The following is a 15,432-nucleotide window of genomic DNA, read 5'->3' on the forward strand; positions in this document are numbered from 1 at the left end:
TTTAAACCAAATGACGACATTGACATTTTTCCTTTCAAAGGTTTGTTTTCAATTTATTAAATAATTCTATAGAAAATTAATAATTGACAAATGAAAACATGAGGAAATTTATAGAAAAATGATTAGCAATTGTTGTGCACCAAAACATTTTAGCAAAAGAAACTAATTCCTCTAAAATGAGAAAAAAATGACGACTTTCTGAATACAAAAATATAAACAATTATATCATATGTTCTCACTTGAGTTACTTATATTTTAGCTACTCACCATTTATTGAATAAAAAATATTGACACCTTCATAGAATAAAGTAACAGGAAAACCATTGGCATGAAGTTACATAAACTTTGCATAGTTTATTTTCAAAATATGATTCAATAAAACTATAGATTCCAAATAAAACATATCACTCTAATGTTCCTCCAATAGAAAAAAAAAAAAAAAATCATTGCAACAAAGATGATCGCATTTCTCAAGAAGAAACAGCACACCACTTTTGGCCATGATTTCATGAACTTTCTTAGACATTCCACGTCATTGGAAGGTGAACTTCCAATGCACAAACACACCATAAATCTCTTACTCAAGCTTTATGCAATCACAATAAGAGAAGAAACAGCACAATCTATTCCACGCTGAATTCATAAGTTACATACTGCAATAAAGTTACAAAACTTTCATCAGTTCCCTTTTTTTCTTTTTCTTTTTTTTTGAACAAGAAGCTTGCGTTCATATTTTGAAAATCAATTTCTAACAATAATCAAGTGAAAGAAAAAAAGATGAACTTCAAGAAGCTTGCACCTACCTCTATTATTATTCTTTTTCATCATACTTATTAAATTGGTTTGTGAATAAGAGAAAAAAATGCCTATACTGATAATTGATAAATTAATAACATCATACCATATAAAATAAGAGACAATAATTTATAAACTTAGATGAGTGCGTATAAATGATATTGACTAACTCTAAACATTTAAAAAACCTAAAATTATAAATCGTTAGGAAACCAAATCAATAGAAATTCAATAATGGCTTATGTGATTAATAACATCTATTTTATCAAAGTAAATAATTAATAAATTAATATTCACTTTTAGGTAAAGTCACTTCATACTTTTATCTTTAAAATTGTTTAATTTCAATAAATATATATGTTATATGGTAAATTCGTATATGAATATTATTTTAATTATGTAAATATATGTTCAATATTAACAATATTGTAATCAACATCTATGTTAAATAGCAATTAATATAGTTAATTTATTAAAATAAATAAAACATGTTTTGCATATTAAGCAAAAAAAAAAAAAGCTATATATTTTAGTGTAACAAACAAAATAAAATAGCTATTTCAGTGTTCAACAAACAAAAGTAACTAAGAGTTTAAACAATAATATTATTGTTACTAGATTAGAAAAAGAAAAGATACTAGCTAGTAATGATTATTGATTAACGAAAATTGATTTCTAATTTATTTTTATGTGCTTTTGAATTTCATTACAATTGAAAGTACATTGGTGTGCTTGCTTCCTAATTAAAATGTTTATTAGTAAGGAAAACGTATTTATTAATTAATATTAAATGATAGAAATATTATTTTATACATTTTTTGTAGAGTTTTTAATAAATAATCATTTATATAAAAAATTAACGTCTATATTTGTTATAATGTATGTGTGAGTAGATACATATTTACATATATCTTTGTTTTGATTTATAATAATTATTTAAAACTTTATTGTTTAGAAAGTTTCTAAAACTTTGCATTTATAACAATATGCTTAATTATTAATATATTCATCTATATTTTTCTACTTGTTATTTTACAAACATTATGATATTTCTCTATTAATGAAATTTATTATAATTTACTAGCTAATTAAATTAATAAAAAATTTGTTGTGAACATTAAAATAATACAACTATTTTATTTAACAAACACAAATAATTTAAGTAATTGAATGATAAATAATATATTTTCAGAGTCTCTTAAGAAAGTAACTTTGTTAGGAGGGATGGATTGATGAAATTGATTTCTTCTAGAGTAATTTATTTTATTAACTTTTCAAATTTCTTTATTCTTCTAAATTCCATAATACATTTTTATTATCACCTTCTTAACTAAAGATGTTCTTGATAGAAAAATGATGTGTATTAACTAATATCATATATAACAATATTATATTTTAGAAAAATAAAAAACAATGAAATGTTACATTCTAATTATATAATAATTCTAATAATTTTTATTTGAGTTAAAATTCATTAATAAGTTATTACCCAAATACCAATTAAAAATAATTAATTATAAAAATAATATGGCAAAAATTAATTAATTATAAAAGACATATAATTCCATAATCATAAATCACCTAAACTAAATATATGTATAAAGATACGAGCCAATATTTTCATCTAATCCTAATTACTTAAAAATGCAATTATATGAGTCATAATTTTCATACAAGAAAATCCATTAGTACAAATTTATTATTATGTAAAATTATATACTTGTTGTTATTATTATCATTGAAATAAAAAAGAGTTGGAATGAAAAGGTATTCTTAGTCAATGATTATATTAATAAATACCGTAAGAAAATAAAAATTAATTTAACTTGTTGGCTCTCTTCATGACAATTTATGTTATGGTTAATTATATAGAAATTATAATCTATATATATGTTACTTCTAATCATACATAACATGTATAATTAATTATATGTATTGAGAAATAATATGAATTTAATAAAAATAATATGAATTTAATAAAAACAACATAAAAGAAAACACAAATATACAAAATGAGCCTAACTTCCTATATATGTAACCACCCATCCAGGTGAAAAGTTTATTTATTAATCAAGAAAATCCTTTTTATATGTTTACAACTACCATGCCTCCTTACTTAGATATAGAAGTTATTGAAATTCATCGACTATGCAAATCTCATAATTATTTAAACTCTTTAATGATTTAATGCAATTAAAACTCTAGTTTTTACTGTAAAATTTAAAATGTTATTAAGAAAAAATTACTTTAATAAAGAGTTCAAAGTTAATAAATAAATATACAGATAAAAATTCAAAAGTGATGAAAGTACCTTGATTATTGAACCAAAATACATATTATGGTAGTAGTACCCTTAACCTGCAAAAAAATATAAAGCTTAATGGAATACCTTCTTAAAAAAAAATTAGATAAATATATTCTATGTACTTTTATATAAGCTTAAACTAAATATAATTGCATTTCTTACCATATTTATTAATCCTGCGTAATGTTGTTTAGATATTCTCCTTTGATATTCTTCAGCATGGAGACAACATTCTTCATATCTAATCTATCTTCAGGTAATTCAGCTGAACAATCCAAAGCTATTCTCATAATAGATGATATACAATTTGCCTTAATAACAAAATATTCATCCATTTCTTGCACTAAACTAGAATCTATTACACCAATTATTTCATTAGATAATGACCTTTTCACCCAATGCTTTATACTCATTTCTCCAACAAAAATTTCATCTGTGGGCTTCTTTCTTGTGAAAGTCTCTATTAATAGAATACCATAACTATAGACATCACTTTTTGTCGAAACAATTCCCACCGATCCATATTCTGTATTTTAAATATAATTGAATTATTAAAATGATCTCATGCCATTCAGGCATCATTAATCATCAATAAAATGATAAAGTACTAATATCTACTCGTCTTGGAATAGAGAAAAAATAAAAAAAATGAAAAAATCACCTGGTGCCATATAGCCAACAGTAGCTAGTGTCATTGTTTGTTTGATGGAATCTCCTTCCAATAGCTTGGCAATTCCAAAATCTCCCACGTGTGCAACCATGTCCTCATCCAATAAGACATTACTTGGTTTTAGGTCACAATGGATTATAGGAATCGGATGTCCCAAATGGAGGTATTCTAATGCCGATGCAACATCTATCATTATGTTGATTCTTTGTAGGATATCCAATACATAATTGTAAGAATATAACCATTTCTCAAGGCTCCCATTAGGCATGAACTCAAGCACCAAGGCTTTGAAATCAATAGTTGAACAGCAAGTAATGACCTTGACAAGATTGCGATGAAGGATACTGCTCATCACTTCACATTCAACGTCAAAACTCTTAAATGCTCCATCTATTTGCAAATTGAAAGCTTTTATTGCGACTTCCGTTCCATCTGAAAGTATTCCTTTGTATACAGAGCCAAAACTTCCTGAACCAAGTAAGTTATTCCCACTAAATCCACCAGTCACTTGCAATAATTGATTATACGAAATTCTTCTCCATTTTTTGAGAGGAATTAAATCTTTAACCATTGCCAAATTCATATTCCCCCTCTGCCATTTTCTGTAGACAATTATGGCGGCTACAACTATTATTATTGAAGCAAATGTTGGCAAAACATACCTCAAAGCATGTAGAGTGGTCTTCTTGAATTTTCGATGGACTTTTTTTTCGCAAGGTGAGACTTGTAGTCTAGATGAACCACATAGTGCATAATTTTTCATAAATGATTTGGCTGTGAAGTTCAAAAAGGGCCCTCCACTTGGTATTTCTCCTTCCAATCTATTGAAAGACACATTAAAATAATTGAGATCATAAAGTTTTTCCAAAGACTTGGGAATAACTCCAGAGAGATTGTTGTTAGATAAATCCAAGCTTTTCAAACTCATCAAGTCACCCAATGATTTTGGAATAGGGCCTTGTAATCTATTTCTAGAAAGATTCAAAACTTGTAGATCATGGAGACTTCCAATTGTGGACGGAATATCACTTGATAACAAATTCCTTGACAAATTCAAGGAGATTAGTACCTTCAAATTTCCAATGTCAAGTGGAAGAGAACCGCTAAGATTGTTTGATGACAAGTCTACTTCTAAGATATCTTTAAGGCTCCAAAAAGTTAAAGGTATTTGCGAATGCAATTTGTTGGAGAACAAGTATAGATATCTCAGAGAAGTCAAATCACATAAACATGTTGGTAAAGGTCCATCAAGCTCATTAGCACCCAATGATAATCGGAACAATCCCTTCAAACCACAAAGATCATGTGGGACAGAGCCTTGTAACTTATTTCCATAAAGGTTCAAAAGTTGGAGATTTTTTAGCCTTCCTATTGTTGTTGGAATAGGTCCACTCAATTTATTAGAGGAGAGATCTAACAATATAGCGTTGCTTAAGCTACCAATTTCCATGGGAATGCTGCCTCTAATTTTGCAATCAATGACACTAAATTGTTGAAGTGATGTGGAAAGATTTGAGATAGAAGCTGGAAGGATGCCATTCAATGGGTTGAATGATAGGTCTAACATTCTTAGATACTTGCAATTTGCCAAGGAATTGAGAAAGCTCCACTCATGAGTTGAAGTTTTGGTGGTCAAATGATTCGACCAAAGTTGCAAGTTCTCAAGGAACCTCAAATTGCCAAGTGTCTCTGGAATAAGGCCAAAGAAAGAGTTATTTTGTAATTCTAGGATTCTGAGCTTAGAAACATTGGAGATAGAGCCAGGAATATTTCCACTGAGATTATTGTCCCATAAGTAAAGCTCCTCAAGATTTGAAGCAGAGCTCATGTATGGTAATTTACCTAAAAGGACAAAAAAAAAAAAAGTTTGCATCTTTCCATACAAGAAATAAATTAGTTCTTTTGCTTTGTTGTGTTTTTCATGAATCTATGATGCAATCTGAAGTGAATGCAATGCTTACATCTGCGAATGTGAGGAGAAACATGAAACAATTATAAAAATGAAACAACTTCAAGTTTTTCTTGTTTGATGATCTGGAATATATATATATATATATATACACATATATATACATATATATAATTTGTAAAAATTTTTCTTATTTATAATGATTAAAGGGCTCCATACTTATGTATAATAAAGTATAGAAGATGAAAAAGAAACGTAAAAGAAAAAAAGAAGATAGAAGAAAGGAAGGGAGAAAAGAAATTATTATAAGGTTTCTAGTATATGCTTAAAATGTTTTCCATTTATGTGAGAATTTTATTTTCTTTAACTTATCTCAATTGCTTTAATGATAAAAAAGATTAAAGAAAATTTGGATGATGAAATTTTTCATGAAAGAAAAAGAAATAAGATAAAAAAGAAGAAAATAAAAAAATAAAAGTATATTTACATTAATTTGTTTGAGAAAAGAAAAATCTGAAAGTGTAAATATTTGGAAATAAATTAGAATTTTTATCTATGCCATTTTAGGAAAAAAGCTCAAGAGAAATGATAAAATTTCTTTCATTTTAGACTATATGCATAATATAAGAGAAAAATACAAAGATTCTGTGAAAAGATTGTTAAAAGTACATGTACTCTGTTTAGTTTGAAAATCACTTTCTTACTTCCCTAAGGTTTGATAGAACCTTACGAGTGCTCTACCAGAGGAGGTTCATTTGAGGTTTGTTGGAGTAATACTGTATACATTTTACTACTATAATAAAAATTTAGTAATATGATGACAAAATGTGAAACTAATGAAAAAGATTTTAAAATGATGTTTTTTATTACACAATTATTAGAGGGTGAAAAGCTATTTAGAGGGTAAGTAAAGTTAACTCAAAAAGCTCTACTTGGATGCGATGAAGGCCACACAAGAACATTACCTTGGGAGAAAAAATTTTGTTACACTGTTTGTTGATGGAATTTTTCCAGATTGTAGTCTCTTTAATGTCAAGCACCGTTTTGTCAGATGTGGGAGGGTGATTGATTTTTACGTCCCCAAAAATCAAAAGAGAGCCAAGAACGTCTTAGTTGGTTTTGTCCATTATCTTGATCTACGGGATGCATCGAGGGCTATCAAATTTCTAACTGGTTTGCACCTGAGGTATTCCACTCTACATTTTCAAACGGTAAGGTATGATCAAAGGTCTCAAGTTAATTCTAGTTCTGTCAAATCCACTCAGTTAAAGGATAACATTGTATCAGATGGTCAACAAGAAGAGGTTTTAAAATCGCTTGACATACTTAATTACGTTCCTGAAAATTTAGATTTGGAGAGATTACAACGGAATGCTGTTGGGATGGTTAGATATCCTGATACTATAAAAGCCACTAACCAAATCTTGTCGGAGGACTTTGATGATTGTTCTGTCACTATCATGGTTGAGAATATGAATCTTTTGACTTTTGAAAGCGGAGAAAGTATGTTATTATCTCTGGAACTTGGTCAGGAGTGGTCTCAAAATTGGTTCACGTCTATTACTCCATGGAAGCCTAGCTACATATGCCATTCAGACCTTATTTGGTTGAGATTGTCAGGTATTCCACTTCACGCTTAGAATTCCAAGTGTTTCTCTTCCATTGGAAGTTTATGGGGTGAGCTTATTAAGCTGGATGATTTTACACAAATGAAAAAAATGTTTAGATGTAGATAGAGTCCTGATTTTAACAAATGATTATAGAGCCATTCATGATGAGATTAAGGTCACTGTGGGTGATAATGCTTACTCCATTAAAGTTGTTGAACATGGACACTCTCTTGACAGTTCGACTAGTCCTCACAGATCAGACCAGGACAACTCAGTGTTCATAGATGGCGGCGAAGATGTTTTCTCTCCTCACGGCAAGGACTCCCTGAGTAACTCAAAATTTGAAAATGATGCTGATTTTGTGGCTTTGGATGAAGATAACACTGTTATTGCAACTGTTAATACACCTAGAGATTCTAAAGAAGCACATGATGCCGATCTTGGAAATGAGATAAACTTGGAACAAGAGGAGTTAAATGTTGTTTCTGAACATATATCCAATATTTGTTCTTGAAAACAGATTAATTATGGAGCATGCGGAGTTAAATACAGGTGTTGCAATTAATTCTTCTTTAGAACCTCTTTTGAATCCCGATAAAACAGAACAATGAAAGTCTAAATTGAATCATGTGGTTGAATCTAGAGGATCAAGATATTAATACTTCTACATCTCTTGGGATATCAAATGGCCCATCAGATGCGCTTAGGGATTCAATTGGTGGAAGTATCTTAACTGATCTTCAGTCAAATCCAGTTTCTATTAAGCTTATGACCAAGAGTAATATAGACGCTGAGAAACTTTTCGACGTTGAAGATAAATTTCACCTTGTTACTATTCAAGCAGGTAAAAGAAGGAAAAAAAGACTATTCAAGCAGGTAAAAGAAGGAAAAAAAGTAAGGCAAAATATTGGAAAGATCCAAAAGCAAGTCTCGCCAGATAAAGACACCTCTAGTTTCCATTGTTCAAGACCACTTTCGGATGAAGATATTGGTTTTGCAAATAGAGCTTTTCTAGAAGAGGCTGGGAAGATTTGGATGATGTGATGATATCTTCATTTTAGATGGAAGTCTTTCATTAGAATTGTGCTAGATGGTTTTTTTGTTGTTTCTGGTATGGCTTTAACTATGTTTCTTGGTAAGATTCTTGTATTTCACTTATGATGGTCTTTTGATCTCTAATAAAAAAACGGCTTAGCAAAAACAATTACATAACTATTGCTTTTTATTTCGCAAAAGAACAGTTAAATTCTCTAATTTGACAACAAAAAAGGGTAAAAGTAGCACTTATTTTTATTGCATATAATAAAAAAAAAAGCATATAATTTATAATTATTATAGTATAATTAATTAATTATAATTTAAAATTGTGTGAGATTTATCAAAATTTTATATGTAACCCATATTTATAAATGATGATCCCTATATAATATTTTATTATGATTAGCAAATAATTATAATATTATAGTAAAAAAATTATAACTGAAATGCTCCAAATAAAAAGTTAGATAACTTTCGACAATCTATACATTATATTAGAACAATCCTGTGATAAAAGCAAGATAGTTGGGGACGAATTGAAAATTGACACGTGGTTGGATAAGTGAAGAATGGTTATCTTTTAATTTTGAATGTTGATCTTTTTTAAGAACAGAGTACAACTAAGAAAATCATTAATACTATATTTTAAAACAATGGTTTTTGTTAAATATAATTAATCATAAGTTTGGTCCACAATTATCATATAAACTTTACTCATTTGTCTTAAGAGAATGGGTTGAGTAAAAAATAATATAGGCTAAGTAAACGTATGAGCCTTAATTTTTGTATTAAAAGAGTGGACTTAATATATAATGTTACAATAATTTTAATCTAATTTTAATTTCCATATTTAAATTTATTATTTATATGTAATATAATAATGCTCAAATTAAAATTACCTTATCCATTCAATAAAAATTTTATATTTTAGAAGATTTAAATTTAATATTTTATTATAATATCACATCTTGTTAATAAATAATAAAATTATATTAATTTTAATACAATATTACATGTTGTTAATAAATAATAAATTTAGAAAAACTATAAAATGAATTGATCTAATGTCTTTAGGTAATAATAGAAATTACAAAATGGATCAGTTACAATTTAGTGAAACTTTAAATCGGTGTTAAAAGAAAAATATTTGAGGGAATAAACGCTAAAAGGTTTTTAATTTGGTTTTATTGACATGGAAAGACTCTTTCTTTCCTACTTCAAATTAAATAATCATTACAATATAGGTTTTAATTATAATTTTTTATGCAAGTTTCTATTTTAGAATACACGTTTTTACGTGTACTTTATTATATCATATTTTCATTTCTAGAATCTCTATCTCTTTCTACTTCTTATTTTTCTTTATTTCATTTTTTTTCTTCTTGTTATTCAGGTTTTTTATGTTTTTAGTTTTTCAAGTTTCAAATTTTTTAGCTTACTTTTTATCATCTATATATAAAATTAAACAAATATACACATACTACATCATCTTTTACTGTTTTCAATTTACAAAATATTAAAATACAACATTCATTTTAATTCCATGCAGTGGGAAAAAAATGGATAATTAACAAATAGCTCCATTGATAAATTCTTTGCTCCCATTAAATTTTATTGTACGTGACTAGCATATTTCATTATTTTAACAACTTATTAAGAGCTAATCAAATATATTCATATGAATCTTGTATGATTACAGTATATACCTATAGAATCTGAATATTAATGTTTTTTATAACTTTGTTACGATGAAAATCAAATATATTCATTTGAATCTTATTTAGTTATCCCTTATAATGAAAATTTGAATTTCACAATCCTTTTTATATACACTTAACAGTTTTAATCAATTTAATGATATCTATATGATTTAATTTTTATAAAAAATTTCACATATAGCGAATAAAACTACCCCATGCGGATGCACACTATTAATAAATATAAAAGTAATAAAATACATTGTTAAATTTTTTATTGCACAAAATATAAATTTTAAATATTTTCAGATAAATAAATATAAAAATATAAAATGTAATAATACTACTTTAAGTTGGATGTAACAATAAATTAAGTCGGTATTAAATTAATATGGGAGTAACAAAGTACGTTAATATTACTTTTTATTACATTATAAAACAAATCAAATAATTTTATCATATATAATTGCAATGGGATAATAAATAATAGCCATATTACATCACAAATTTTGGGTACCTATCCTTTTCCACATTGGCCAACTTTGTAGACTTAGCTAGTGGTGCGCATCCTAGTTAGGGGCATGATTCCATCATAAAATTTTTTTAAAAAAATTAAAAATATTTTCCAAAAGATGGAAATTTCCATTTTTAGGTTTGGTTTTCAAATTCTTTTGAGTCTTTGTTTTGCTCTTCCCCAATTTAATTGGAAACAGTATTTGATTTTAATAAGATAAAAAAAAGTTTGAAAAAAACATTCTCAAGCCTTTCAATGACACTTCATTTTTTTAACAGTTTTCATAATTTAATGATTATTTGTTTTATAATCCTAAACTAAACTTTTTTTGAAACTAAAGTAAATAATTTAAAATATAAAAGTAATGAAATGTTTATGATGAAATTACCTGATAGACTATTGTTTTCGAGACTAATTTCTTTCAAAGAAGAAATGTTGAAGATGGAATGTGGAATCAACCCACTTAACCGCATAGATGATGCACCTAATTTCTCCAATGAAATAAGATTCCCAATCTCCCATGGAATTTCACCTACAAAGGAACAACAACTTAGTATTATAAAACTATCCACTTTCTAAACATTCCAATAATATTGAGGTTATTTAAAATGCAATAAAGGTCAATTACACAATAAATTCTTAATTTCTTTGATGTTTAAAATATGAAGGAATAATTAATTTTTTTCAATACCAAAAGTTTTAATCAAAATGAGAAAAGCAAAAAAGAAAATCAAAATGTGACTATTTTTGTGTTGGCCATTCTATTAATTTTTATTTTTTAGTTATTTCTTTTTATTCTTTTTTTTAATATGAATAGTAAAAAATATCAATTAATTGAAATCTAAATAATCAAATGTAAAAGCTTACCTTCTATATCATTATAACTTAGATATATCTCCTCAAGTTTGGTTAAATTTCCTATACTTCTTGGAATGAATCTATTGAATCGATTAAAAGATACTGATAAATTTCAGAAATTGCTACAGTCACCAATATTTGATGAAATACAATCAGAAAATTCATTGTAGGATATATGAAGCAAGTTTGAAAAGAGAGTAACACATATTATCAGGAATACTGCCTGAGAGATTATTGCTATTGAGATAAATTGCTTTGAAAGAAGTAAGGTTAAAGATGGAAGCTGGTATTGGACCAACTAGCCTCATATTTCCGACATAAAATATCTCCAAGCTTAGAAGATTTCCAACTTCCCAAGGGATTTCACCAGTGAACATAAATAAAAAACAATTTGCAAGAGCTCGATCAAGCGGCAGAAATTATTTTTTCTTGGCATTACGATTCATAATGAAACCATTTCCTCCAAATTTTATGATATTATTGATTAAATTAATTAATTAAATTCTCATTCTAAACATTATTTCAAAAGAAGTTAAATACCAAAATTTTGAGAAATAAAACCGGAAAACAGAAAAGAAATCAAAGTTCATTTGCTTGATATTTTTAATATTATTGGACTTTTAGTTTCTATTATTTTTTGGGTAAAATATACCAATCATGTATAATTTTTGTGCAATATTTCATTTCCTTTATAATTTTAAAACGTCCTTTTTAGATCCATAACCTCACAAAAGTATTTCAAATTCAACCCAAAAATCAGATAGGTTTACCCTTTTTGCCATGCGAACATTCAAATGGATATCTTGTGGCACCATGATGGTAAATTTCGTCCTATTTAAAACAATTTTAAGAGATTGTAGATTCAAAATTTGAGTTTTAATGAAAATGAAATATTATATATACAAAAATCATGAATATATGATGTAATTTACTCTATTTTAGTTTTTTTTTTTTACTTTTTTCTATTACTTTTCGCAAAAACAAAAACAAATAGGAATAAAAAAAATATATTATGATCAAACAGAGCCTAAATAATAAAATGTCCAAGAGATACCTTTTGGTTTATAAAATTACTTATACCATTTGGATTATTTCCGTTGAATCAAATTGGAACCCAAGTTCCTACAACTATCACTAGAAAATCCCACCGCAACTAGACAATCAAGCCTGATCTTGGTCATTAATGCAAAAAGTTTAGTTCAGTACAAAAGTAATAATTAATTAAAAGATATTTTAATTTATGTTAATAGTTTAATATATGATTCTACTTTTATATAGAATAATAATAAATTACATTTTGAATGCTTATTTTATTTATTTCTCATTTTTTAATTAAATTAGGTGGATGCCCTCGCTTTCTCTCGAGTTAACATTTTTTGTTTTATCATTTCTATTGACCAAATTTTTTTAAAAAATGTTACCTAATTTTAAACAAAACAAAAAATGATAAAAGGTAAAAAAATCCAAATGAGAGTAATATATATATATATATATAAATTAATCTCTTATTCTCATAAAATATATTTTATAAAAAATAAATTTTTATTTTTTTAGTGCAAAACTCACTTAATATCAAGCTTTCAATAAAAAACTAGTGAATACATATATATATATATATAATTAAATAGATAATAAAATATAATTTTATAAATATTATAGGATGACTTGGGGTAAAATATCTTAAATTCAATTTTGACCTGTTTCCTATTTTTATAAAAAAATTTGATTCAAATTTATTTAATATTGATTTTTTTATAAAAATGCACATATTGAATCGAGATGGATAAAAAAAAAATAGAGATTGATTATTTTGCATTTCTTATCAATTAAAGAAAAAAAGGAAAAAAAACAAACATGTGGTGTACTCCCGATATCAGGTGGTTCCCACATAAAAAATATTAATTAAAATTTTTTGAAAAAATAAAATGGTAAAAAATGCCAAAGAGGAAAAAAAATCTTGGTATAAAGTGGGTGTCACCTTTAAAAAATTTAAATCTTTTAAAAATAGTTATTAAATATTAAAAAAATAAAAAAAAGGAAAAACAAAAATGTAAAAAAAAAGGAGAAATTTAAATCTTTAAAAAATAATTATTAAGTATTTTAAAAAAATAAGGAGTACCACCCGAACCTCTGGGATGGTCAAGTTTTGGTAAAAATAACCAATATTAAATATAAACAGATAGATATGTTTTAGTTTTTACTATTTTCTTTTGTGTGCATTGTTAAGAGTCTTGGTCAAAGTCAAGCAATATTCAGTAGCATAACTTAGGGAGTTTTAGTTTGAACGATATTTCACTATATAATTAGTTCAACAAAATTAGAGACAATTTAAATATTTTGCATTACAATTTAAGAACGAACTATTTTGATAAAAGAAAATTATCAAACGAAAAAATAAAAAGGTGTTACCTTCCAAATTATTTCGACTCAAGTATAGCATTTTGAGCCTTGTTAAATTTCCAATACTCCCTGGAATGCTGCCACTGAATCTATTGAAGCTTAATGATAAATTTTGAAGACTCCTGCATTCATCTATGCTTGATGGAATTTGACCAAAAAACTCATTTGAGGCCACGTAAAGTACCTCAAGATTGGGAAGATGACGACATATATCTTCAGGTAAACTACCAGATAGATTGTTGGATGCAAGAGAAATCATATTTAGGGAGGACATGTTATAAATGACCGAAGGTATGGAGCCAGAAAGTTGATTAGCTGCCAGACGAAGTATCCTTAGATTCCTAAGATCACTTATCTCGGGTGAAATGTGCCCTTGAACAAGATTGTACCTCAAGTCCAAGATTTCCAAGTTGGACATTTTAGCTAGTGATTGAGGGATTGTACCTGTCAAATTGTTGCTCAGGAGACTCAAGTATAAAACTTTTTTTAATTTCCCAAACCATGAGGGGATTTCTCCACTAAGAAAGTTGAAGCTTAATTTGATCAGTTTCAGACGACTCAATTGCTCCAACTCCCTCGGTAAGTGGCCATGGAAATTGTTGTGACTCAAATCAAGAGATACCAAGAATGAGAGATTTCCCAATTGTGGAGGGACACTTCCTGCAAGATCCATGTTGGGAAGATTCAAAGCGCTGACTCTCCTATGCTTAGAAGCGCAAGAGACACCAACCCAATTGCAAACAGAGGTAGTGGTGGTCCAATTATTGGCTAAGATGTTGTGAGGATCAATGATTCGGTGCTGAAATTCGAAAAGAGCATGTTGGTCTGTAGTGAGGTTCCTCACAATCATGGCGTAGCTAACCATGAAACAATGAATGAACATTAAAGCTAGCGAAAGAAAACGGAATATTCTCATGTTCATGGCTGTGGAGGGAAAGCAAATCGATGAGATTGCAGGATAGTTACGGAACTCTGATCAAAGCAATTCTTAAATAGGAATCAACTCGCCAATATGAGTTAGACTTCATGAGGACAGTCCTGGGATGGTCTTGGTCTTCACAATTAATAAATGATTCAAGCTTTTGATTTTGGGCCCTCTAATTTTCTTTTGACCTCCTTCTACAAGCATCGGTGAAACTAATTTATCTTTTTGCATTCTTTTTTTTTTCTCCCTCTCTCTTTACTTTTAATTTTTTGTCTTGTACACTTTTTGAGGCCCCATGACTCCACGTTTTACACGAGAGATTTGCAAAATAGTCATGGCTCTATCTTTTTTTGTAAAAAAAGAAAAAAGGAATTTATAATATTCTTAAAACTTCTAAGTTAGTTATTGTCAGAAATCAAAGTAATTTCAGTTTAATTAGTAAAATTACTTAAAAATCAAAATGAAATAATAATAAAATATATAAGTAAAGATATTTATGTTTTTATTTAAAAGCTTAAGGTGAAAGAAAGCTTTCTTATTTCAAGATTATAACAAACTACAGGCCTCAAGGAAGATTTATATTAGATTTGCATATTGTCCACCAAGAGAACCGTTGGCATAAATATCAATCAAAAAAGTCAAAAGGATTTTTAATTTAATTCAAGGTGGGTTTATAAATATTTAATAAAATTCTTTCGCATTTTCATTTTA

The 15,432-nt window shown here is 27.4% G+C and overlaps 1 protein-coding gene across 1 annotated transcript; it reads right to left on the reverse strand.

The window, feature by feature from the left end:
* Positions 1 to 420: 420 nt before the first annotated feature.
* LOC111297669 (uncharacterized) lies at positions 421 to 15,158 on the reverse strand. The gene is made up of 7 exons (XM_089740937.1): positions 13,809 to 15,158; positions 11,620 to 11,766; positions 10,927 to 11,070; positions 3,762 to 5,612; positions 3,263 to 3,626; positions 3,107 to 3,153; positions 421 to 653 (listed from the first exon to the last, which is right to left on the reverse strand). Exons 1-5 carry the CDS (start codon positions 14,716 to 14,718, stop codon positions 3,271 to 3,273), a joined length of 3,408 nt encoding a protein of 1,135 aa, XP_089597063.1. The 5' UTR covers positions 14,719 to 15,158; the 3' UTR covers positions 421 to 653; positions 3,107 to 3,153; positions 3,263 to 3,270.
* Positions 15,159 to 15,432: the final 274 nt, after the last annotated feature.

The sequence above is a fragment of the Durio zibethinus genome, chromosome 12, assembly GCF_047325235.1.
Source record: "Durio zibethinus cultivar Kanyao isolate XHJ-2024 chromosome 12, ASM4732523v1, whole genome shotgun sequence".
Taxonomy (NCBI): domain Eukaryota; kingdom Viridiplantae; phylum Streptophyta; class Magnoliopsida; order Malvales; family Malvaceae; genus Durio; species Durio zibethinus.

What these genes read in the sequence shown, in the direction of transcription:
- LOC111297669 (XM_089740937.1), bottom strand. Translation starts at nt 14,718, where the DNA reads ATGAACATGAGAATATTCCGTTTTCTTTCGCTAGCTTTAATGTTCATT. An exon ending in CTTGAGTCGAAATAATTTGG is followed by an intron (nt 11,767 to 13,808) that starts AAGGTAACACCT and finishes TATTTATGTTCA; the next exon opens with CTGGTGAAATCCCTTGGGAA. An exon ending in TGTTGGCTATATGGCACCAG is followed by an intron (nt 3,627 to 3,761) that starts GTGATTTTTTCA and finishes TTTAAAATACAG; the next exon opens with AATATGGATCGGTGGGAATT.